The sequence below is a fragment of the Heterocephalus glaber genome, unplaced genomic scaffold (assembly GCF_053883595.1).
Source record: "Heterocephalus glaber isolate CG9 unplaced genomic scaffold, H.glaber_assembly_v1.0 deba00000347, whole genome shotgun sequence".
In the NCBI taxonomy this organism is placed as follows: Eukaryota; Metazoa; Chordata; class Mammalia; order Rodentia; family Bathyergidae; genus Heterocephalus; species Heterocephalus glaber.
Genome location: NW_028258143.1, coordinates 47,353,491 through 47,380,987, shown reverse-complemented (window position 1 = coordinate 47,380,987; position 27,497 = coordinate 47,353,491). Strand labels below are relative to the sequence as shown.

The following is a 27,497-nucleotide window of genomic DNA, read 5'->3' as shown; positions in this document are numbered from 1 at the left end:
GCTTACATTATCAATTGTTTGCTTTTTGGGGGTTTAGTGTGGACACATCTCTGTATTTAACATTAGAGTCTTTGTATTTTCTGTTTTTTTAAAAAGCTATCTTGAAAAAAGCAGCATTTGAAATTAATTAGGCAGCTTTGTTTAATTATGCCAGAAACAAGCACATTAAGAAATCATATTAACCTGAAAAACTAGACACATATGTTGCAAATATGATATAGGCATAATTATTAGTTTCAGCAGTTTTTATTTTTAAGCTTGCTCTTTTTTAAATTTATCTAAAAGAACAGGCTGCACTAATGATGAACATTAATTATATCAAATCTTATCACGAAGACTCACTAATTAGAAAAAGCAGGGAAGACTTAATGAAATGAGTTGTTCTCTCATGCTAAAAAACATGCACCAAATTCATATGATTTAAATCTCCTTCATTACAAATAAAATAAAATTGTAAGATGTGTTGTTCTTTCCATCTGTGAAGGAAGTCAATTGCATTGTCATTTGGGGTTTATTTTCAGAAAGGTGGAAAAATCAGTTGTAGAAAAAATATGGCATCAGAGAAAGCTAATTCTAACTCAGTAATAATAATAATATATATATAAATCCTAATTCCATATCTATATTTTTATCACAGGTACAGATCAATAAAAATCCTTGAAGCACAAATGAAGAATGTAAGCTCTTTCTTGGGTTACTACTGGGCTGTATTGAATTTAGTGCAGAGACCACTTAACTATGCAGTTAAAAGGACATCAGTATTCAGCTAAAAGGTGTTATCCAATATCATCTAAAACAATTGTATGAGATAATAACTTATATTAAATATGAATAATGTGCTATGTTCTGTAATTAATATAGCGATAAGGTTATTAATACTATCATAACAGCAGATATTATTATATCTGCTCCTTTTCCAAAGCTTTATTTATTGTGACAAATATAGGTTTCAGTACTTGATATAAAAGTTTTTACTATCCTTACATAGTACAAGTGGATAATACTGTAGTAGATGATTTTGTGAAAAGAAAGTAATAAAAAATCAGGCAGGGGAAACTGTTAGTTTTAGGTTATATTATTTGATTATTTCCACTGCAAATCATGTTGGGTTTGGAACATGCTTTTAAATAAGTTAATCTTCCTTCACACTTTTCAAGCTCATTTACCACTTATAAATGCAGATTCCTCCTGGAAGGTGCTTCTCATCTCAGCTGAAGAAGCATCTGAGGTTGCATATCCAAGGCTTTCAAAAACTCTTTCACTCTCTTTCCATGTCTTTTGAAAATTCTTCCTTAGTTCTTGAGGTGAATCAGAGATATCTAAAATATGACCAGCAATGACATCTTCATAGGTTGGTGGTGCATGCTTGAAGTCAAAGCCAGATTTGCCCACCTCCGAGCTGTGTGATGATGAAGATGTCACTTTTGACCCAACAACTTGACTCTCAAAGGCATCCATGCCCGAGAAATGTTCACTTAGAGACCTTGTTTCAGAGTGTACTCTGGGGTGTTGAACAAGATTTTTTTCTTGGAGCTCTCTAGGATGTTTGTAAGAAAAGCCTGTAAAATTAGTGTTTCCTAAGGATGTTAATCCAAATTCCTCCTGACAGAACATCCGACTTTCTTGCTTTACGTTATGGTTTACATCTCCATTTGCATAAACTCTTCTATGTGATTTTGCTTCAAAAACTGGGCCATCCTCAAACTCCCTGAACCATTTGTTTATTTCATGTTTGTGGTCATTCATGAAAGTTTCAGCCATTTGAACTGTCCGATTGGCTGCTTCATACCTCTGGGGGCATTCTGACAGGTGAGGCACTTTCACCTTGTGAATGATTTCCACTGCATCGTAACTTTCAGTATCAGGCATTATGTCATTAATGGAATCTACTCCATCTTTATGAACATATGTTGCTCTTTTCTCTACTTTCCTAACTTCCGCTTGAGCTTGCATGGGCTCTCTGTAGGAACCACTGCTGACATGATTTATACCTACAGGTATTGTGATGGTAGGTGGAGAGTCTCTACCACGACTTTCTATCTTAATTTGACGACGCAGAGATGCTGGAGACATGATGATCTCAGACCTCTTCTCTACAATTGGAACTGGGGTTACTGGTGTACATGGGATGGTTCCTCTGGATAACTTTGCAGTGGTGTCTTTCAGTTTGACAAGTTGTTCAGAGCGACTCTTAGGTGGAGAAAGGGAGGTGTTTGCTCTGTGAATTCTAGTTGTATGTGACATGGGTCTTCCTTGTGGTGATTCAATGCAACCATCCTTTATAGGGGACTGAGAAAGCCCATCTTTAGTGAGAGTTTCTGTTCGTCTGGCAGAAGACTCAATTGTTATAAAAGTAGGTGATGGCGGTCGAGTTTTTAAAGAGGGAGGAGAACTCTGGTTATCATCTACATTAATTTCTTGATGGGTTTTTGCATAATTATGAACAGTTGCTTCATTGTGAGTTGCTACTTGGTGGTTCACTATTTTTTCTTTTACGACTTTATTTTCTTTCTGTTCAACATTTTTATTACAGCTTACATTCGTACTGGAAATACTGGATGATGTTTCATTAAGAGTAGTAAGCTTATTTCCCTGTCTTCCTGTTTGGGAGGCTATCATGGCTGTCTGAATTATATTTTCACAGTACGCAAGCATATCCTCTGCTTGAGTTTTAATATGTGTTATTTCTTCTTTGACTTTGTCTAAATTTCTCTCTGTGGCAATGTGAAATCCATATTCTCTTTTTTCTTCACTTATCAGCCATACAGGAATAATATTTAGCAAAGTCTGAAATGTTTTAAGGCCACTTTTATTTGGCTCTGCTTCAAACTGTTTTACCCTAGACAAAATCTGTTGTAGTTCTTCATGTTTTCTCAAGAACTCTGATATATTTACAGCACATTTTCCATCATCCTGCTGAGATTCTTTCTCAGAGGAAAATGAAGATTTGTTCTGTGAAATCTCTTGCCTTGAATCTTTAGAATTAGAAAAGGCTTGTTTCTGTTGTATGTCCTTGTCTCTGAGACATTTCTTTTCCTGCAGACTATTATATGGCAAGGACAATTCTTTATGTTCAACTCCACTTTCAGAACTCTGTGTAAGTGTTTGCTGAAAATTCTGAGTCTGTGAATCCAGATGTGTATCAATAACCTTTGGTGCTGATTTGTTCCTCAAATATCCTTGTTTTCTTTCAACTATTAATCTCTTCTCTTTTGAACTGATCACCTGACTCTTTTCTTCACTCCCTAGAAGCTTCTCTCCATCAGATTCCCTACATTCTCTTTGCTTCTCAGGAACTATCTTGAGCCTATTTTCATGGCTCCTTTCTGCAGACTTTGTAGGCATTTGTATTGTCACTCTTTTCTCCTTCTTAGGTAACTCATACAAATTTTCAGCCATAGATTGCTTATTGCAATATTCTGTATGCGCTTCAGTTTTCCCACTTTCCGGATACTGTTGTTTGGTAATGGTTTGAACATCACCTGCAGATTGTTTCACATGGCTTTCATAGCTGTGGTCTGTTTTATTCAATGTCTGATCCAGAGTTGGGAGCTTGATGGTTTTAACTTTGAAACTTGGGGAAGCTGGTTTGCTTTGCTGCAAGTTCAACTGCTCCACGCACTTCCCTTGTGTTTGCTGTGTGCTATATTCCTGGTGACTCTGGTTAATTTCAAAAGCTGACTTAGACTGTTTAACATCCCTTAAGCTCTGCAAAACTTCCTTTTTCATGTTTTTGTCTTCTGAGGCTGCTAGAACATGCTGGCGCCTATTGGTCATGACTGTCTCTGCTGATGTTGTGGAAAGCTCATTGTCAGAGCACACTCCTGAAACTTGAGCATTACTTTGAGCACCTGGGCTGGGTTGGACCACAGTGAGTTCTGAATTCATTCTGGGTGGGGGTGTGACCTTCTTTGTATTTTCTAACAGCATTTCCTTTTCCAAATCTGACATCTTTTGATTTTGGCTTTCCTTTTTGACAATGTTGTAGCTAGAATTTTCCTTTCTCTGTTTTTCAAGCTCTTCCCTTTGTTGTCTGTATTTTTCTTCAGCAATCATTAAAGGTGTTTTAAATTTTCTCATGTAAGATTTTGGACTTTGTTGACCTGAACTTTCTGGAAATGAGTGAGATTTTATGAGAGGTATTATCTGTTTTCCCTTGAGTGGTGAAGTTTCTGGAGCTGTCTGAGAGACAGACTTAGTAGAATAAACAGGAAATTGTATTCTTTCATCGAGACTTTTTCTGGATATGTCTTGCTTTGTGTCTGTGTGCTCCCTGCTCATTGTCACCTTTGCTTTTTCCTGGTGTTGTGAGGGAATAGTTTTATACTCCATATCTGATAGGGACCTTTCCAATTCACCTTTAGGAGAAAGTTGATTCTTTTTATCTTTGATTACTTTGGGAAATTTAGGCTTGGGCAATGTGGGGGGTGGCAATTTTCCTGTTAGGATTTTAGCATGAGAATAAGTTTGCTGAGAGCTTGTGGCTTCTTTTTGGGAATATTGTTGGATGAATGCTTCACTGTATTTTTCTGGAACAGAGGAGGAAAGATGTGCTGATTTTTGAGATGGAGTTGGAGGAGGTGGAGGTGGTAAAAACTCGGATAGACATTCTTTTTCAGATTTCTCATTTACTGGTGGTGGAGGAAAAGGGAAGCCTGGAAAGCTTTTGAATTCAGCCCTTATCTCCTCTGTGGATGGCGAAGGAGGAAACTCATTTTTTTCAGGCAACAACATTAAAGGAGGTGGAGGAGGAAAAGGGAATTCAATTTCAGATGATGTATTGGAGGGTGGAGGAGGAGGTGGGGATGGAGGTGGGAGGGAGCATTCACTTTCTCTTACATTAGACTGAGGGTTAAAATTGATCGGGTTAAAGGACATTTCCATTGCCATGTTTAAATCTTTGGAAGTATTTGTCTTCATTAAAAAGTCCTGACTTTCCAGATAAACATCAGTTTTCTGCTTTTTGTCAGTTGATTTGAATTTATTGTGACTTTTTTCAGAGACTTTCTCTTTTGTTACATTGGATATATTTTGATCTACAGGAAAAGGATGAAAGTTCATGTTATTTTTCTTTACATCCTTATTAGGATAGTGTACTTCTTGCTTTAGCATAGCTTGCTTCTGAAATCCTTTTGTAACTTCATATGTTTCTCCAATTTGCATGTTAACTGGTTGTTGGGAGGGACTGGGTGGGGAACTTTGCATCTCTGTTGGTATTTTAATGTTTTTGGTCTTTTTAGGACTTTTTTGATAGAAAGTCTCAGTCTTCTGGTGGTCATTTCTCAGTTCACAGGTTTGAATCTGGTGCTTTCCAAGTGTTTTATCAATAGATTGGGTGGAAATAGATTGGGTGGATTTAAGATTTTCCTTCTTTAGCTCTCTCACTGTCTCTGATTCCTTAGTTTTTAGATTTTCCTTCTCTGATGCCTTTGAAGTTAATTGCCTGTTCATGTGTTCATCTCTCAGCTGCCATTCTTTGTTGGTATCACTCCAGACACCCATTCTGTTGCCTGTTTCCAACACATTTCTCATACCTTCATTGTATGAAGTAGAAAGTTTTCTAAGGCTTTTCTCAAGAGCATCATTATTTTGTTCACGATCTATGACAATCTTTACAGTGCCTTTGGGGGCTTTTGGAAGATTAAGGTCAGTTCTTTCTTTTACAGAAGTCCCATAGCAAGATTTACCTTCAGTTTGACTGAAACTGTCTTGGCCAAGTGGTCCTGGCCTTGGCCAAAGAATACTTTCATTGTCCCTCTGAACAGCCACCTGGTGAATCTCTGTTTTCTGCTCTTCTGAAGATCCTACCATTTCAGCATGGACATCTGTTTTGCTTATGCCTTCTTTATCTACCTCTTTGAAACCTCTTTGTGCTTCTTTCAAAGACCTTAATGATCTTTCAAGGTCATCTTGAATAAGCTCCTTTTTTAGGATTTCGGTTCTTATATTTGTAGCCTTTTCAAGGCATTCGATTGCTTTCTCAACATCACCGGGGATGGCATCAGGCTGTTTAGATTCTTTCCATTGCTGCTTTGACTCCCTAAGTGACTTGAAGGTAGCCAGCATGTCTTCTTTTATTTCTTCTGTTTTAGTCACTGTTTTCTGGTTTATGGCCTGGCTGAGGGAATTTAGGGTTGATTTCAAGTCACCTGTTATAATTTCTTCTTTGGTTGTCTTATAAGATGTACTGGGAGGCTCTGTCATAAAAACTTTAACTGTATTATGCACATCTCCTGGGATGATGTCAGTTTCATTAACAGTACGTTCAACCTGAGACCGCCTCTTCTGTAGTAACAACTTTGTGCCCTCAACATCACTGCCAATTATTTCTTCACTTTCTTGTTTCCTCCCTGCTACTGTTTCATGTGACCCTGTCTGCAGTTCTTTGAGGTAATCTAAAGCTCCAGTTTCTATGCATGTTGTGAAAAATCGAACATTTCCTCTCTCAGAGGCATCAATTTCAGCCCTCTCAGATATTCTGCTGTTCGATGTGGAAGACAACAAATTATTAATTGTACGTCTTACATCACCTCCTATTATTTCTTCACGCTTAATTGTATCACCAGCATTTTCATGAAGAAGACAGTAGATGGTCATGTTAATATCTCCTCTTTCATCTTCCTGGATTAAAATGCCTTTCTTTGCAGATTTTTCCTCTGTGAACAGGTTTTTTATTGCTTGTTGCACGTCACCTTTCACTATCTCTTCTTTTTCAGCATGAAATTCAGTTGATCTGTTTAATAATTGAGTTTTAGTTAAACTGACATTTCCCTTCTCTTCTTCACTAACCATGATCTCTTTTTTGGTGCAGTCTCTTTTGGAAAGTAAGTTCATCATTATATTTCCAATATCAGCCCTGATAACTTCTTCTTTCTGTATCTCGGGAGATGCTTGGTTCATTAGCTTATATTTAGCCATTCGGACATCCCCAACTTCATCAGTTTCAATGATAATTCCAGGAGCCTCAATAACTTTTTGAGAGTAGAGCTCTTTCAAGGTTTCTTTAATGCTCTTGCCAATAATTTCTACCTTTTGTACTCTATTTTTATTGAATTCATGAATAGGTGTTGTTTCAAAGAGCCACGTGATTGTTTTGACATCAGAAGGTGGGATTTCTTCCTTGGCCATTTTTGTGATGCTTTCATCTGCTTCTTTAATTGAATCCAAAGTTTGATTTTCAAATAACCATACTGCCTGCTTAACATCACCTTTTTGCACATCTTCCTGGGTAACTGTCTTGATGTTTTCATATTCTGACCCTTCTCCTCTCAGTTCTTCCATAGTGTGAGTTTCAAATAGCCACGTAGACATCTTAACATTGCCTTTTTGTATTTCATTGACACTCACAGTTCTTATGTAATTGTTCTTCCCAAAATTTTCAGACTCAAAAAGTTGTTTACTTGTCTTCACATTGCCACCTTGAATGTAGTCAATGGTGGGCACAATTTTATGTGATTCTTCTGAGATTTGATCTAGTGGCTGTGTTTCAAATCTGTATCTGACAGAATTAACATCCCCCTTTTGAATGTCTTCTTGTGTAACAGATTTAATAACATACACTGTTTGTGATTCATTGATTGAGTCTAATGGTTTTGTTTCAAAAAGCCACCTTGTTCCTCGTACATCTCCATGAATTATCTCTTCTTTTTTAACTGTTGTTACCTCATGATAATACCCTTCTTGATCTTGAATTGCATAGAGTGGCTGGGTTTCAAAGAGCATTCTGTAGCTTTTTACATCACCCTTTATCACTTCTTCAGTATCTGTATTTTTGGTGCTGATACAGTCATACTCTTCTTTAATCTCATCTAAAGAAAAAGTCTCAAAAATAAAGCACCCTTTTCTCACATCTCCACCTTGTATGTCTGTCACTGTGTTTACTAATCCCTCACTTTCTTGGCTTTCTTTTATCATATCAATTGGATGGTTTTCAAAGAGCCACCTACAATTTAAAACATTGCCTTTCTGAATATCTTCAGCTTTTAGTGTCTTGATCTTTTTCAAAACTTCCTCTGAACTGGAATTTATAGACTCTAAAGATTGATTTTCAAATTTATACCTCATACTGGAGACATCCCCAGCTTGGATATTCATCTCCATAGTCTTAGTTTCCTTCCTTTCCTCTCCTTGTATGCAGTCCAAATTTTCTGTCTCAAAAAGAAGACATGCTGTACGAACATCCCCACCTTGGATTTCCTCCTGTTTTACAGTTTGCAATTTAACTTTTGTTTCAGAATTATCTTTTATGGTATCAAGTGGCTGAGTTTCAAAGAGCCATGTGCAGCTTTTGACATCTCCCTTATGAATTTCTTCACTTTCAGTCATTAAGGAAACTTTTTCATAAAGAGACTCCATTGGTTGGGTTTCAAACAGCCATTTACAGGTTTTAACATCCCCTTTAACAATATCTGTAGCTTGTTCAGTTTTGTTTTCTATTTCTTCCATGTTACTAAAATATTTAATTGAATCAAGAGGTTGGGTTTCAAATAACCATTTAGCAGATTTCACATTTCCACTCTGAATTTCTTGAGCAGATATTCCTCTAATTATCTGAAATTTATGAAGGCTTTCATCAAACTGGTCAATGGGCCTTGTTTCAAAAAGCCATCTACAGCTTCTTACATCACCTCTCAGGATTTCTTCTTGCTGGACTGTCTTTACTTGATGGTATTTTCCAAGGTGATCTTGAATGGCATACAGCGGTGTAGTTTCAAAGAGAGATTTATTTAGCTCCACAGCACCTCTTTTGACTCCTTCCACTTCTATTTTATGTGATGCATTAAATTTAATTAAATTTTTTGATTCAAAGATGTGCATGTAATTCCTGACATCTCCCCTGTCAACTTCTTCAAGTTTCACAGTTCGTGTGTATTCTTTTTTATCTTCTCTAATCTCCTCCAGTGGTTGGGTTTCAAAAATCCATTTTTGGTGCCTAACATCCCCTTTTTCTTCTTCAGAGGTGATGATTTTTTGAAGCTTTCCTACATCAGGACTGTCTTTTAAAGTGTCCATTGGAAGTGTTTCAAATAGATGCTTAGTGGTTTGTACGTCACCCCCTATTATCTCTTCACGTGGTACAGGATTTGTATCAGAAGCTTCTTTTAGAATGTCTAATGGCTGTGTTTCAAACATCCAACACTTCTTGGAGACATCTGTGCCTATTATTGTTTCCTTTTCAATGATGACTTTGTCTAGCTCTTCTTTGATTTTTTCCAAAGGTTGGGTTTCAAATAACCACTTTGCTCTACTCACCCCACCTTTGACATTTTCTTCCATGGATATTCCTCGGACAACTTGAATTTCCATGATATCCTTGCTAATTGTATCTAAGGGTTGTGTTTCAAACAGCCAACGTGCCGTTCTTACATCCCCCTTTTCAATATCTTCTCTGTGAACAGTTTTAATTTCTAGCATTTGACCTAAACCATCTCTAATAACATATAATGGTTGGCTTTCAAAACATTTTATACTTCTCTTAACATCTCCCTTAATTTCTTTGAGTTCAGACCTGAGCTGCAGTAAGTTAACCTCATCCACTGAATGAAGTTGTCCGAGTTGATCCAGGTGTTGAGTCTCAAACATGTATTGCACAGTCTTGACATCTCCCCCAGTTATGTCCCTAGTAACAGCTAAGGCTGATTCTTCCTGATTTTGATGCATTTTATTCATTAAGTCTAATGGCCTTGTTTCAAACATCCACCGGGCTGTGGAAACATCTCCTCGGGCCAGCTCAGGAATTTTGTCAGCATTTACTCCAGTGCCAGAAGTGACCCCCAGTGTATCTATGGGTTGAGTTTCAAACATCCATGTTGTATACTTGACATGACCACCAGCAATGATGTCTTGATTAGCAATGCTTTTGGAATTGTTACCTTCATCTGGAGAACCATTATTGATGGAATCCAATGGCTGATTCTCAAAGATCCATCTCATAGACTGCACCTCCCCTTTCAGAATTTCATCCCATTCCAAATATTCTCTTTCTGAGTTCAGGTCTTTTTGAGACTTATCATTTGTATTTTCAAACACATATCGGGCATGTTGCACATCTGCTGAAACTGAGCTACTTGTGTTCTTTTGACTAGAGACAATCTCAGAAACCTCACTGATATAATCTTTCTCTAAGTTTTTTCTTAACTCGGGATGGATGTGTTTATATAAACGATTTAATTCATACAAATTTCTTTGCTTGGCATAGACATCTTTGGGGACTGGTAGTCTTCTAGGAGGGCTAGGGATTTCAGGGGACTGGGAAAATACTGTCATATCCATTGGAGTTTGAAGTACATCAGGTGGAGGAGGAGGAAATTCTTCTGTATCTCCTGAAGAAATGGCATTAATTTGTGCCAGAGTTGAGGAAGTGGCATTATGATCAGTATATCTTGAGATTGATGTTTCCTTCCTCTGACTGGTTGAAGCATAAGAAGAGGAAGAGGTGCCCACAACTGATGTTGGCTTTATAGTTTCTTCATATTCACTTTTAATCTTTAGGGGAGAGAAAAAGCTTATGAAATTAATGTAGTGGTGAAGACTTCCTAGGCATTGACTTTTACCTGTGCATAACCAGGACTCTGCTGTGGCATTTTCATTGGGAAAAACAGATGAAATATTCCATTTAAAGACCTACTTAGGAATAGTATTCTATGTTTGTTACTATCTTTCCCATGATCTATTTTTACTTTAAGGAAGTTATATTACTTATTCAATATATGAGTGACTTTGATTTTAGTATTTGTACACACTCTTACTCCCCTCCTCTCTACTTAATATGCTCTGCTGAGTAATCTACAGGAAACCAGTGAAAGTCCTGAAGTACTTTTGAAGGTTGTTTTGTTTTCCTGGGAATTTTAAACAGAACAGAGTAAGCATCTGACATTTAAATTTGACTTTGTTACTTTAGCTACTATTATATATGCTAGAACAAATTTTTTTCTACCCTCATTTACTCTAGTGAGAAAATTTTTTACACTAATTCTTTTCTCATGTAGGTCAAAATTTTCCTTCTGAAACAGAATACAATATAGTTTAGGTTGTTTTTATTCCTGTTGTTGCTGAATAAAAACATGTCAAATGTTCATTGACTTCAAAAGTTTACGCATGTACTTCTGATTTTACACTTAATATATTTCTGTGTAGAGAAATTACATTACCTTAATCTGCTTAGCTGGGTTTCTTGTCTCTTTGTCAGAATAGAGGACCTTTTCCTGGGCAGACTTTTCAAATTGCTCTTTCAAATTCTTAGTTGAAAACTTAGGAATCTCTTCGTCATCAGGTGTGTCAATGACTACAAGCAGAAGAGAACACCAGGGATATTATGTAATGAATAAAAATTATGCTCCAGTTGAATTATGATGCTATGGGAAACTTCTCATCATATAAAAAAGATTCAAGGGTCAATTTATGCCTTTGGTAGTATTTCATTATGTAATTTAGGAATGTAGCAGGAAACATGGGAAGAAAAATGTGGATGTTTCTGTCTAGATGGGACTATTTTCCAAATTTTCTGCACATTCTGTTTCTATGCTCAGTACAAAATAATAAAAGTTACAAAACAAAAGAAAGAATAGAAGAAGGCCTACTTTCTTAAACAATGAAGAACAAAATGAAGACATAGTTATGGCACAAGTAATGTTTTGTTAGAGGTGGATTAAATCTTCCCTTTCATCTCTTCAGAGCAGCAAAGCTTTTTTCCTTTTTATAAGCAAGACAACTGTGCTTTGTCTTATGAAAACATAGAAATTTTCTTGTAGTCTATTCTATTTTTAGGTTGGAGAACTTGACATAATAGTACATAAATCTGTTATTAAATTTATGTAATTCTAGGTGATTCTGTTCTCAGTGAACTTAATAAACATTAAATTTTATTGTAGATCTCTGAAGCAAAAAAACCCCAAACAATCCAGAAGTGACTACCTTACCATTTGGGGGACTTTAGGATAAATTCATGATAGGCCAATGGGCAATGACTATTTTAGAAAGGCACAGCATCTAATTATCACAGGCAAAACCTACTTATATGTAGAAACACTAGCCTTTGTCATTTAGGACTATTAGTCAGAGTTACTAAAGTTACTCGATGGGGAAGACTGGGCTTTGGAAGCCCTCCATTCAAGCTCAGGCACACTGAGAGGAAAAAGATATGTGGTTAATAGTACAAGACTCTTACCTGTTTCTTGAACATATTGACTGAACTGAGAAGCTTGGTTTATTTCCTCAGTATGCTTTTCAAGATGAGAGACCTGTGTTTAAAGATAATTTAAACAGTTGTTTCTAAGAAGTCAGTGATTTTAGTAATGCAAATAATATTCTTCACTTTACAGTGATTTTCATCCAACACACAGAGAGATGCTAATTTAGCTTCTATCATTTATTTTAATGTAGGAACTCATTATAATAGAACATATTTGAATTAACACCTGAAGAGTAGTCATATTTTTCAAGTGCTTGTTTCATTTTTTAAAATTTTTTATTCAAAAGTGGAGAAAGAAACACTCAAATGTATTGACAGTAAATACTTAAAGGACAATAAAATCAAGTGCTCACAACAATAAGGTTAGAACGTTTACTCAGTTCTGAAAACTATTTGGAAAATAGCATGTATCTAAGCAGTTACTATTTCTGTTTCAAGAACATCAATCCCATTTGCTCTGGAAATTTCTCCATTTCTTTTTGTTTCCTGACTGTTATGGATTACCTCCTGAAAATAAGCAAACAAACAAATAAGCAATGCCTTAAGTTTGAAAATTTCAATTGATTAATTTGAGTGACAGAAACTTCTGGGAAAAAAACTTTCTCAGTTTGCTTGGTTGCTGTGAAAAAAGACTGCTAACTTAGTTTTTTGAAGCCGCATAATCTTATTTTACACTTCCCTGGTTTGGGAACTCTGAATGGCTCTCACTGGGTGCTGATTGGTGTCAGAAGGTTATGTGTTTTATTCTGAGGGAGAATCCTTTCCCTTGCCTTTGGAAACTCTAGGCTGCTCCCCTTCCTAGACTCTTGGCCCCCTCCTTTTCAGATTGAGACATTTTTCCCATTGTCATTTGTCTGATTAGCTCTTCCATTTTAAGTACCTTTGTGATTACATTGGAGCAATTCAGATAATCCAGGATTATATCCCAGTCATAAAATCAGTTTATTAGCAAGTTTATTCCATCTGCAATATGAATTTCCCTTTGTAAAATAATGTAACATATTTACAAATTCTGGGGATTAGGTTATAGTTAATTTTGAGGTCATTATTCTTCCTAATCTCATTAAGCAATAAATGTTATTGATGCACTTTGTACCTAATATGAGAAAGATAACTCTCAAAAAAAACCCCATGTAAATTCTTAATCATAAAGAAAAACTTTCTATAATCTGCATTTCATATTTCAGAAAGATATTCTGGTCTTTAAATTGGCCATCCAATATGATGACACATGCAGAGTTGAATTAAATACATAACTCTAAGCTAGACACAGTGGCACATTTCTATAATCTTAGCACTTTAGGAGTCTGAGGCAAGATTGCAAGTTAGAGAACAGCCTGAGCCATTTAGGAATTCAGTGAGATGATATTCTGTCCCAGAAAAAATGAATAGACTGGGAGTGTAGCTCAGTGCTAGAGTACTACTTAGTAAGCAAGAACCTGGGTTCTATCCCTTGTACTGGAATTTTTTTTTAAATTAAAAGATTGGGTATGTAGCTTATTGAAAAGGACTTGCATTCAATCTCTGGTATACTACAGACACCCACACCCACACACATGCACTGAGAATAACCAGCAATAAATTATAAGTAGAATCACTTCTTGGCCTTTTGGCTAAGATCATGTATAGTATAAATTATAAATATGCCATATTCCTTTTTCATTAAGTTTATTGGTACATTTTAGATATAAAATACAGTTACATTCATCATTGGGATCTTGTACCCTTACTTGAGTATCTTGGCTATTTTTTCCCCATTCCCCTGACCTCCCTTCACCCGCTCCACCCTTCCCTATTTGCAAAGACTTTATTTCCATTTTTTTCCTTTTCTCATTTTTTCTTTTCCATTCTTTCCTTTCCCCTATCCTCCAACTTCCCCTACTCCTTTAGACCTTTTCTTCCTGTTACACAATATCAATTATATATTTTAAAAATTACAATATCAAGATCTAGAAAAAATTACCACAGATTTTACAGAAATTAAAAGGATATAGAAAGCATATTACAAAAATCTTTTTTGAAATAAATTGGAAAACTTCTAAGAAGTACCTTGGAAGACAAATTAATGAAACTGACTCTGGAGGAAATATAAAATTTGAATAGCACCTATTAAAGAAAGTATATTCCTAGCTTGAAAACCTACCTATATGACAACAACAGGCTCATGTACATTTTAAGTGATAAATTATATCAAACATTTAAAGCAGAAAGAAAACGTCATATGATCCTGTCAGTAGTTGGAGAAAAAGTATGGGACTAAATTCTACAGCTGTTCATGGTAAAAGCTATCAGGAGACCAGAGGTAGAACAGAACCTTCTCAACAGATAAAAGACATGTACTCCACACTTCCAGGAAAAACGCCCTATATGAATGGAGAAGATACAATGCTTTCTCCCTAAGGTGGGGAACAAGGGCAGCTATGCCTACTCTTTATCTGTCCATTAAACTTTGAAACATAAGCCCAAGACAAAATAGCCTGGCAATAAAATGACACGATTAGGATAGGATTGACAAGGTAGAAGTAAAATCTTTATATGAAAATGAAATGATCATATACAGAGAAAATACTAAGAAATCTATAGGAGCCCATAGAATTTGTATTTGAATTTAGCAGTATTAGAAAACACAAGGTATATATAAAAATTCAGGGCTATGTATACTTGCTATAAATGAATTGGATATTGAAATTTAAAAGTTATGTAGGAGTACAAAGGACCTAGAAAAGTAAAAAGAAAAAGAAAACAGTGCTGGAAGACATTTAGTACCTAATTTTAAGACTTCCTCTAATGCTACAGTAATCAAGGCAGTGTTTGTGTAAGGAAGGACATATAGATCATTGAAATAAAACAGAGAAACTAGAAATAGAACCACACATATATGGTCTACTGAGTTTTGAGAGATTATTTAATATTAAGTCACACAGAACACTCCGAATCAGCCTGCTGCAGACAGGCAGGTCGTGCACACCCTACTGAGGTCCTAAGTCACAGGCAACATGCCGAATCAGCCCACTACAGATAGGCAGGTTTGTGCATGCCCTACCAAGGTCCTGAATCACGTGGAAGACACCAAATCACCCCACTGCAGACAGGTAGCCACCTGGTTCCACACTACAAAGACGCAGAGGACACCAGACCACCAGGCCAAGGTACTGAGTCCTGCAGAGATAGGGGCTTCTGAGCTGCCATCCCACTGCTCCTGGTCCAGAGGAAGGGACTTCACAGTCAGCATCCCTCCCACTGCTCCCAGCCCAGAGGAAAGGGCTTTTGGGCCACCTTCTGTCCCACTGCTCCTGGCACAGAGGAAGGGGCTTCCGGGCCACCATCCCTCCTGCTGCTCCCAGCCCAGAGGTAGGGGCTTCTGAGCTGCCATCCCACTGCTCCTGGTCCAGAGGAAGGGACTTCACAGTCAGCATCCCTCCCACTGCTCCCAGCCCAGAGGAAAGGGCTTTTGGGCCACCTTCTGTCCCACTGCTCCTGGCACAGAGGAAGGGGCTTCCCGGCCACCTTCCCTCCCGCTGCTCCCAGACCACAGGAAACCCACAGGGCTTTTGGGTCACCATCCCTACTGCTGCTCCCGGCCCCTGTCCCACCTCTCCCAGCTCAGAGGAGGTAATCTGTGCAGGTGCTAACAGCGCCCCACCACAGTCAAAATGAGAAAACATGTAAATAAGTCTCAAAACCAGACTTCCAGATCACCTACAGCAACCCCAAAGGGAAATGAGATGGAACACTCTGATACTCAACCACCTGGACCCACTGAACTGGCAACAAAAGGGGATCTGGAAAAAATGAAATCAGAAATAATTTCTCAGATAACAGGAGAAATTGTGCCCCTAGTGCAAAACATGATTAATAAATCTAGAGAGGAGCTGAGGAACATGATGGAATCCCAACATAAGAAACAAATGGAATCCATAAAACAGATGCAAATAGATTTCCAGGACATGAAAACTCCATTGAAAGTCTACAGAGCAGAATGAGCAAATGTGAGGACAGAATTTCAGATATAGAAGATGAGATTGCAATTAACAACCAGGAAAAGAAAAATTGGTTCAAAATTCTAAGGGAACATGAGAAATCAATCCAGCAGCTGCTAGATGATGCAAAGAAGAATAACATAAGACTGATTGGGCTCAATGAAGAAACAGGAGAGAATGGAGATGACATAAAAAATCCCTTAATAGAAATAATGGCAGAAAACTTCCCAAGCAGGGGAAAAGAACTTGACATACAGATAAGTGAGGCATATAGGACTCCAAATAGCCTTGATCAAAAAAAATCTACACAGAGGCATATAATTGCTAAGATTCCAGAAACACAACAGAAGAACAAAGTTCTCCAAGCAGTTGGAGAAAAGAAACAAATCACATACAAAGGAAAGCCCATCAGAACCACAGCAGACTTCTCAACACAAACCATCAAGGCAAGAAGAGCTTGGAGTGACATATTCCAAGCCCTAAAAGAAAACAGCCTCCAACCCAGATTGATGTACCCTGCAAAACTATCTTTCAAAATGGATGGAGAAATAAGATACTTTCATGACAAAGAACACCTTAGGAACTTTGTGAACACCAAACCAGCACTCCAAAGAATTTTACACAATATCCTAGGAACAGACATTGAGGATCACAACCCCAGGAAGCAAAGCAGAATGAACTCATCTGGCATGACAAGAAATTAAATGTAAAGGGGGAGAACCCAACAAAAAGAAAAAGTCATGGCAATGACAAGTCAATACGTTTCAATTATAACCATCAATGTTAATGATCTCAATTCTCCAATCAAAAGAAAGAGACTGGCAGAATGGGTCAAGAAGCAAAATCCAACAATATGCTGCGTACAAGAAACACACTTCATTCAAAAGGAAACTCATAGACTGAAAGTTAAAGGGTGAAAAACAATACTCCATGTGACAGGAACCTGAAAAAAAGCAGGAGTAGCTATCCTCTTTGCAGATCAAGTAGATTTCAAACCAACACTGATGAAGGGAGATGAAGAAGGACACTACATCCTTGTAAAGGGAACAATCCAAGAGGAAGAGATGACAATCATAAATATCTATGCACCAAACACTAGTGCACCCAACTATATAAAACAAATACTAATGGACATGAAAAGTCATATATGCACTAATACAATTGTAGTAGTGGAACTCAACACCCCATTGTCACAAATAGATAGATCAACTAGACTAAAAATAAGTAATGAAATACTAGAACTCAATCGAACTCTTGAACAAATGAACTTATCAGATGTTTACAGAGTCTTCCATCCCACAAAATCAGAATACACATTCTTCTCAGCTTCACATGGGTCATTCTCCAAAATAGACCACATACTCACACATAGAGCATGTTTAAGTGCAAAGGAATTGAAGATATCCCCTGTATACTATCAGACCATAGTGCGATGAAATTGGAGATACATAGCAAAAGAAACTCAAAAAATTTCATAAACACGTGGAAATTGAACAACACACTTCTGAATAACCAATGGGTCACAGAGGAAATTAAAGAAGAAATCAGACAGTTCCTTCAATTAAATGACAATGACAATACAACATATCAGAATCTATGGGACACAATGAAAGCAGTCTTATGAGGGAAATTCATAGCAGTGAATACACATATTAGGAAAACAGAACAAGCCCAATTAAACAACCTGATGCTGAACCTCAAGCTTCTAGGAAAAGAAGAGCAGGACAACCCCAAAGCTCATACAAGGGAGGAAATTATAAAGATCAGAGGAGAAATCAATGCAATGGAGACTAAGAGAATGATACAAAAAATCAATGAAGACAAGAATTGGTTCTTCAAAAGAATCAACAAAATTGACAAACCCTTAGCCAACCTAGTCAGAAAAAGGAAAGAAAAGGCCCAAATCCATGCAATTAGGAATGAAAAGGGTGAAATTACAACAGACCCAGCAGAAATACAGAGGATCATCAATACCCACTTCCAGAACCTATACACCAATAAGATGGACAACACAGAAGAAATGGACAGATTCCTAGATACATATGAATTACCAAAGTTGAATGAAGAAGACCTAAAAATTCTGAACAATCCAATATCAACCAATGAAATTGAAAATGTAATTAAAAACTTATCAACTAAGAAAAGCCCGGGCCCTGATGGCTTCACTGCTGAATTCTACAAGACATTTAGAGAGGAACTGCTGCCACTACTGTTTCAACTCTTCAATGAAATTGAAAGGGAAGCAATACTCCCAAATTCATTCCTGGAAGCAAGCATCACCTTGATCCCCAAAGCAGAGAAAGACCCAACTGAAAAAGAGAACTATAGGCCAATCTCACTCATGAACACAGATGCAAAAATCCTTAATAAGATAATGGCAAACAGAATGCAGAAGATCATCAAGAAGATCATACACCCTGATCAAGTGGGATTCATCCCAGGGATGCAAGGATGGTTCAATATATGCAAATCAACCAATGTAATACATTATATCAATAGACCCAAGGACAAAAACCATATGATTATCTCCATAGATGCAGAAAACGCATTTGACACAATCCAACATGCATTTATGATAAAAACCCTACAAAAAATTGGAAGAGATGGTCTCTACTTCAAACTGATAGAAGCCATCTATGAAAGACCAACAGCCAATGTCATACTAAATGGTCAAAAACTGAAATCCTTCACACTAAAATCAGGAACAAGACAAGGATGTCCACTATCACCACACTTGCTCAATATAGTTCTCGAAACATTAGCCACAGCAATTAGACAAGAGAAAGAAATAAAAGGAATAAAGATAGGTAATGAAGAACTCAAATTGTCATTATTTGCAGATGACATGATACTCTATATAGAAGACCCCAAGAACTCCACCAAAAGTCTTCTAGACTTAATAACCAAATTCAGTCAAGTAGCTGGTTACAAGGTTGACACACAAAAATCAATAGCTTTCCTCTACACCAATGACAGACCCACTGAGACAGAAATAGGGAAAATAATTCCATTCACAATAGCATCCTAAAAACTGAAATACCTAGGAATCATTCTAACAAAAGAAATCAAAGACCTCTTCTCTGAAAACTATGGCACTCTGAAAAGAGAGATTGAAGATGATATCAGCAAAAATGGACAGACATCCCCTGCTCCTGGGTAGGAAGGATTAATATAGAGAAAATAGCCATACTTCCAAAACTTCTATATAGATTTAATGCAATTCCAATTGAGATCCCAGGAGCATACTTCATGGACCTTGAGAAAACAATCCAAAAATTCATTTGGAGCAAGAAGAGACCCAGAATAGCAAAAGAAATTCTAGGTAACAGAGACATGGCAGGGGGTATCACAATCCCCAACCTGCAACTCTACTACAAAGCTACTGTGATAAAAACAGCATGGTACTGACAAAGAAACAGACTTGAGGATCAGTGGAACAGATTAGAAGATGCAGAAACAACGCCAGGCACACTTAGCCATCTCATCTTCAATAAAGGAGCCAAACACCCTCACTGGAGGAAAGATAGCCTCTTTAATAAATGGTGCTGGAAAAATTGGGCTTCAACTTGCCAAAGATTAAAACTAGAACTGTATCTCTCACCATGCACTAAACTAAAATCAAAATGGATTAAAGATCTAAATATTAAAATAGAAACTCTGAACCAGTTGGAACAGAGGTTAGGTAGAACCCTTGAAGACATCAGTGTAGGAAAAGATTTTATGAACAAAACCTCAGTTGCCCATGAACTAGCACAAACAATCAACAAGTGGGATCTCTTCTTATTAAAAGGCTTCTGCACAGCAAGAGAAACCACCAGCAGTGTGAAGAGACAACCCACAATGTGAGAAAAACTCTTCACCTGCTCTTCCTCAGGCAAAGGTCTACTATCTCAAATCTATAAAGGACTTAAAAAGATCAGACCTCCCAAATTTAAAGACCCAATCCGAAAATGGCCATCTGAAATAAACAGACATTTCTCAGACAAAGAAGTAGAAACAGCAAATAAATACATGAAAAAATGTTCAACATCACTGGTCATTCGAGAGATGCAAATGAAAACAAGGCTGAGTTTCCACCTCACTCCAGAAAGAATGGCTGCTATCATGAAATCAACCAATAACAAATGCTGGCGGGGGTGTGGGGAAAGAGGAACCCTGCTCCACTGCTGGTGGGAGTGCAGACTGGTGCAAGCACTGTGGAAATCAGTATGGAGATACCTCAAAGAACTAGGACTGGAAGTCCCATTTGACCCCACTATTCCACTGCTGAGGATCTTCCCCAAAGAATTAAAAGAATCATACCACAGTGATATTTGTGCACACATGTTCATAGCAGCACAGTTTGTAATAGCTAAAACTTGGAAACAGCCCAAATGCCCATCAACTGGAGACTGGATAAAGAAAATGTGGGTTTTTCAATAAAATGGAGTACTACTCAGCCATAAAAAATGAGAAATTAGAGACATTTTTAGCTAAGTGGATGCACATTGAGGTGATACTCTTAAGTGAAATAAATAGGACACACATGAATAAATTCCAAATAGTTTCTCTGGTGTGAGAAACTGAAAGTGTAAATAAGGACTAAATGTATAATAGGTAACATGAAATAAGAAGAAAAGGGGCAAAGGGGAAGGAAGTGGGAGGGATAGGGGAAAGGATAGAAGGGAATGGGATTAATATGAGAAAATGAAAAAATAGGAACAAAATCTTTGTAAATAGGGAGGACTGGAGGGGTTGAAGGGAGGGCTGGGCAAGGGTGAAAAATAAGAACCAAGAGAGACTATGTAAAGGTGCCAATTTCCAATGATGAATGCCATTATATTGAATGCCTAAAATGTACCAATGATTAGAATGAATAATCGATAATGCAAAATAGGAAGAAAAGGTCCAAAGGGGTAGGGGTAGTGGGAGGGGCAGGGGAAAGGAAAGAAGGGAAAGGAAAAATGCTGAGAAATGGAAAAAATGGAAATAAAGTCTTTATAAATAGGGAAGGGTGGAGGGGGTGAAGGGAGGGCTAGGAATGGGGAAAAAATAAGAACCAAGATGCATCATGTAAAGGTACAATTCCCAGTGAGAAATGTAATTGTGTTGTATACCTACAATGTACCAATAAAAGAATTTAATAAAAAAAAGAAAGATTATTTAATATTAACATTTTATAGAACATAAATTCAATTCAAGAGCACAGGAAAAGATAGTGTTTTCAACAAATGACACTAGAACACCTGGTATCTGTATATAAAAAGTTAACCTCAACCATTTATTTCCATACATAAAAATAACTTGAAAGGATCTATGAACCTAAATATGAAAGACTAAAACTATAAATCTTTAAGAATAAATTGTAAGGAAATATTTTTATAGATTTAGGGTAGGCAAGAATTTCCTAGGATATAAAAAAACATGATGTATAAAAAAAATTGATAAATGAGATTCCATCAACATTTAGAACTTCAAATGGCATCATTAAGAAAATGAAAAGTAGTCCTTAAACAGACTATATTTATAATGCATATAACCTATAACTAGAAAATATAAAGAACTCTTACAGCCCATTAATAGAAAACCCAAATTAAAAAGTAGACAGAAGAAGATGATAAATAGCCAGTACAGCACAAGCAAAGGTGTGCAACACTAGAATCAGAAAAATACTAATCAGTACAATAACAAGATTGAATTATACATTCATTAGGGAGATGAAGTTCATGACTTTTTCTTTTCATTGGATTCTCCCCCCTTACATTTAATTTCCTATCATGCCCAATGGATTCATTCTATTGTGCTTCCTGGGGTTGTGATCCTCATTTTCTTTTCCTAGGATATTGTCTGAAATTTTTTGGAGTGCTGGTTTGGTATTCACGAAGTTCCTAAGGTGTTCTTTGTCATGAAAGTATCTAATTTCTCCATCAATTTTGAAAGATAGTTTTGCAGGGTGCATCAATCTGGGCTGGAAGCTGATTTCCTTTAGGGCTTGGAATACATCACTCCAAGCTCTTCTTGCCTTGAGGGTTTGTGTTTAGAAGTCTACTGTGATTCTAATGGGCTTTCCTTCATATGTGATTTGTTTCTTTTCTCTATCTAGTTGTAGAACTTTGTTCTTCTGTTAGGTTTCTGGAATCTTAATTATTATATACCTATGTGTAGATTTTTTTGATCAAGGCTAGCTGGGGTCCTATATGCCTCACTTAATGGTATGTCAAGTTCTTTTCCCCTGCTTGGGAAGTTTTCTGCCATTACTTTTGTGAACAGTTTTTTTATGTCATCTGCACTCTCTCCTGTTTCTTCATTGACTCCAATCAGTCTTATATTATTCTTCTTTGTATCATCTAGCAGCTGATAGATTGATTTCTTGTGGTCCTTTACAATTTTGAAGCAATTTTTCTTTTCCTGATCACTATTTGCAATCTTTTCTTCTATATCTGAAATTCTGTCCTCACATTGGCTCATTCTGCAGTGTAGACTTTCAATGGAGTTTTCAATCTCCTGGAAATCTGTTTGTATCTCTTTTGTGGATTCCATTTGTTTCCTAGGTTGGGATTCCTTCATGTTCCTCAGCTCCTCTCTAGATTTATTAATCATGTCTTGTACTATGGACACAATCTCTGCTGTTATTTAAGAAATTATTTCTGATTTCATTTTTTTTCAGATCCTCTTTTGTTGCCAGTTCAGAGTCCAGGTAGTTGAGTATCAGAGTGTTCAATCTCATTTCCCTTTGGGGTTGCTGTAGATGATCTCAAATTTCGGTTTTGAGGCTTGTTTACATGTCTTCTCATTTCACCCCCGGGGTGTGGGGGGGTGCTGTTGATGACCATGTGGCTCACCTCCTCTGGGCTGACAGCAGTGGAATGGTGGCCCAGAAGCCCATACCTCTGGACTGGGAGTGGTGGAATGGTGGCCCAGAAGCCCCTTCTTCTGGGCTCTAAATATGCCATATTAAAAATAACCCATTATAAACAGGTCATATCATGATAGTGCTATCTCCTTATCTTCATATATAGGGTATGCTGGTTAATCTTTTTTTTTTTTTTTGGTACCAGGGATTGAACTCAGTACGAGGACCTTGAGCTTTTGAGGCAGGCAGCAGAATCACTGAGCTCAATCCCAGGCCTGCTGGTTAATCTTGATTGTCAACTTGGTTGGATAAAAAGACTCCTGGGGAGGTGACTGGGTTGTGATTGGATTGTGAGAGTCAACTCATTTATAAGTTCACAGTGAATGGGCTTTTAAAAGGTAGGCCCAAGATAGAGTTTGAGGCCATGGAGGCATGGTCTTGCAGACTTTCTGGCTCCTGGGCCTTTCTTGGGCAAGCTTCCACTGCTCTCTTCTCCTGATGCTGCGAAGTGAGCAGCTTCCCCTGTTGTGCTGTTCACCACAGTGCGTCAGTCCTGGAGCCAGCCAACCATGGACTGAAACCTCTCAAACTGTGAAGTAAAATATCTCTCGCTCTCTTCCCCCCTCCCCTCCCCTCCTCCATTTTGTCTGAGCAAGAGAAAGCTTGGGGCTACTTTTGTTAAATTAGAAAGGTGATCCCACTCAGTTGGAAAGTTGGAAGTCCTGGTAATTTTGTTTATCTAGCTCTGCTTTCCCTACAGAATATAATTCTGTTATATGTTTAGATGGATTAATCTAACCAAGCAGTTGGTAAACTGCTAAATGTCTTATCAAAAAATCTGCATATCGACAGCTATCTCTTTATAAGAACACATGTATTTGAAGTTGGAACTTCACTTTTACCTTTATATCTATGTGACTAATAAATATTAGGTTTTGTTTGTTTGTTTGTTTTTGGTACCGAGGATCAAACTTGGGACCTTGTGCTTGTGAGGCGGGTGCCAGAACCACTGAGCTAAATCCCCGGTCCTAAATACTAGTTTTGAAATCAGATTTTGAAACATGTGTTAGCAAAAAATAATCAAGTGAGAATGGTATATCATCACTATTAATCAAATATGATTACTAAAGCTTTATTTTTTTTACAATGTGTTAGTTTTAAACTAGTGAATCTTAATGAAACCTTGAATATGTATAAAATTAATTTATGAGATTTTTTGGTAATAGATATGTATTCTATGATTCATCCTTCCTCCAGGATATTTGGCATGTGCATTATTAGTTATTTTCCCCTCACTGGGACAAGATACCTGATACCCACAACTTAAAGGAGGAGAAGTTTAATTTGGTTCATGGTTTCAAAGATTCAGCCTGTGCTCAACTGGTTCCAAAGAGGAAACAGCATGACAGAAAGGAATGGCTGAGCAAAGCTACTTGGTTCATAGAGGTCAGGAAGCAGGGCAAGGGAAAAGTGCAAGAGAGAATTCAGGTAGGAACCATATACTGTACCCACAGTCACCTCCATGACCCATCTGGACCCAGGAGTGTGGTTTTTAATTACTAGATGTTTCTTAATCCAATGAAGTTGACAAATGACATTTAGGGGTCACAGAATACAAGTTTAAAGGTCTGATTAACCAAGAAGCAGTCATTTATTTAGAGTTACATAGTATAATCTGATTTTATTACACTTTTCTAGAAAGGAGAACTAAGAGAAAAAGGTGAAACACTCCCTGAACGCCAAAGAGCTAAAGGCAAAATGTGGCCTTTCTTTTTAAAATTTAGGTTATGTTTCACTGAATATAATTGAAGAACACTGAATTTTTTTCCAAAAAAATGGCTTCCCAGTCCTTGTTAATGATCTACACATATAGCTATATTTGATAATATTCTGGACATAGTTTGTGCTAAGGAAAAGTTCACATAATTAATGAATGAATGAACTGATAAAATAGAACATTTCCATTAATAAATTAATTGTATTCAAACTTGTTTTTGCCAGGAGTGTTCTAGGTGCTGGTGGTAAAACAGTGACCAAAACACTTTATTTTCTCAAGAAAGAGCATAAAAATAAATAAACCATGTTCTTCCATTTAAGGTCAAGGAATCAGAATTTTATGTAACAACATACTTGCATCATCAAGCTTTATTTAAAGCACAGTAGCCTTGTGCTGGAGGAAACAAGTATAATTATTGAAGACTGTGGATAGAAAAAAATGCATGGGTACAAATGACAACTCCACATCAGTGATAAATCTTTCCATCAAGAGAGATACAATGAGAATATTCTGTGACTTTCTTATGCACCTACTGAGAAATAGGAAATACCTATTGGCAGACAATAATATTTATCAAGGGGAGTCATGATGACTTCTCTTGACTCATGTCTGGCCTAGAAGCCTACCTGCTGCCTGTGGCCAGGTGAAATATTTATTTGACCTACACAGTCATTTTTAAGTTTTGGGTTAGTTAAAATGGACAAAAATCAGTATTTTCTTCTGAGTTTGAAAACTGAAGATCTGATAATACTGGTTTTATATTTTGAGACAAGGTCATGGCTAGTCTTTTCAGCTGAGACATACCTTTCTAGGTCACTGTTTCTTTCATTACCCAATATTTAACACCAAGTTGGCATTATTAAAAAAAATAAACTAAACTTTACGGTACCCAGAGAAATTTGAGTTTCAGATTCATGCTACCAATTGTCATACTAAGAGAGTAGAGTTAGTGACATGAATCCTTCTGCCGAGGAAAATCAATTGCAAAATATTTAGAGTAGAAAAGTGTAAATAAGTGTATTTTTGACATACATTTAAAATTTTCATTTTCTACAGCAAACACTTTGAAGTTAGTGTGTATCCACTGATGTAAAATCAATTTATACCTGTAATCTCTAAATATATTTTCTTGTCAGAGATGGTACAACATGAGCAGTGCAAGTGTGCATAAATTTTGTTTATAGTTGTGAGTTTCTACTTCAGCGTTTATGTGCTATTACTAAATAGAATTGTAATTGCTACACTAGTTTGGTACGTCAGTATCAATGCATCAAATTTACTGCCCCCTGGTTGCTGTAACTTACATAAAATCTGTCTTAAAATAATCTAAGATTTTGTTTCTATCATTTATTCTCTTTCCCATTTTGCTACTACTTTAATTTGGATTTTAAATCTGACTTTCTTCTGGAAGAAATTTTGGTGTCTATAGAGAATAGAGTTATGGAAAAAGATGGATCATTATAATGCTCAAGTAGATATCAAATTAAACCAATAAAATGTAATAAAGGATCCTGGTCAGAACATTATACATAAATTCACATGAAATGATTCATGATACTAGTTCCCCAAAATTAAATTCAAATACAGACTAGGCTGCAAAAGACAAAATGCTTTTGTTCACAGATGAATTAACCAATATCCATCTATGAGGGATTAGTACTAACTCCTTCCTGTACTAGGTCTACTATAATCTTGGTCAAATTACTAAATCATGCTTAGATTTAGGGTTTCATCTCAAGAAGCAACCAAAAGAAAGAAAAGAGATGTATGTGCTCTAACTTTGAAAATGAGAAAATGCAGCACATTTACCACACAATATTATGATGTTTAGATGGTTTTCATTGATCTGATGTCAGGTCATTTATTAGCCATGTGTATTACAAAACATCTCTTGTTGACCTACATATCTTCTAAGGTTTTTCTAGTGCAGTAAATCATATTCTGCCTAACTGGATTGCGATTGGTAGCATCCTAGGAAAATTAATTTAAGTTTCCACTAGGAGAAATGCAAACTCATACTCATTTAAGTGCAATGAGTAAAAAGAAAATTTTTACAAAACAATAATGACTTACTATTACTGTGATTCTTAGAAGTATACTGAATTTTAAAAAAATTAAAAAAAATATGAGGAAAGACTGGTGGAATAGTAGATGATAGCTATCTCAGCAGAGTGGGGAAATTAGAAGCTCATGCTTGATGTCAGTAATTCAGCAATTTTACCCATTACTAATATTTTAATAAAATTAAAAGATTATGATATACTAGTGTCATTTGTACTGTTTTGTATAAACAATACAAAAATACTCTCATTACCTTCACAAAAATGTCCGCGAATTGAAGGTTTGAAAGAATAGCCAGTGGTTGCTTTTAAATGATGGGTCTAAAATTTGTGGATGGTACATTGCATTGGTCCTGATTTACACATATTCACATTTAAAAAGTTTTGTTTTGAATTTTCTTTATTTCTCTTTAATGTACACTAAAAATTATAGTGTAAAATCTGACATCCCTTTGTTTTATACTTCAGTTTTTCACATTCTCTCTCTATATTTTATAGTGTGGCTCAAAACTTATTTTCTCTTTGAAATATCTCCTGATTTCTTTGGGAGGTTCCTGCTCCTTTTTTTTTTTGTTTCCTGTTCCTGTAATTGTCAGCACACATCTCTATTTTTTGTCTATTACATTGCTCAGTCATCATTTACTAGTAAGAGCTGCTC

The 27,497-nt window shown here is 36.6% G+C and overlaps 1 protein-coding gene across 2 annotated transcripts in view; it reads right to left on the bottom strand.

Annotated features, from left to right (window-relative positions):
• LOC101708131 (xin actin-binding repeat-containing protein 2) overlaps nt 1-27,497 on the bottom strand; it is an 87,799-nt gene that overhangs the window by 10,143 nt on the left and 50,159 nt on the right. For both annotated transcript variants that reach the window (XM_013076931.3, XM_087199883.1), the window contains 3 exons: nt 12,167-12,239; nt 11,151-11,284; nt 1,167-10,485 (listed from right to left, as the gene is read on the bottom strand). In XM_013076931.3, coding sequence (XP_012932385.2) covers nt 1,167-10,485; nt 11,151-11,284; nt 12,167-12,239 — 9,526 coding nt within the window. The remainder of the gene's footprint in view (nt 1-1,166; nt 10,486-11,150; nt 11,285-12,166; nt 12,240-27,497) is intronic.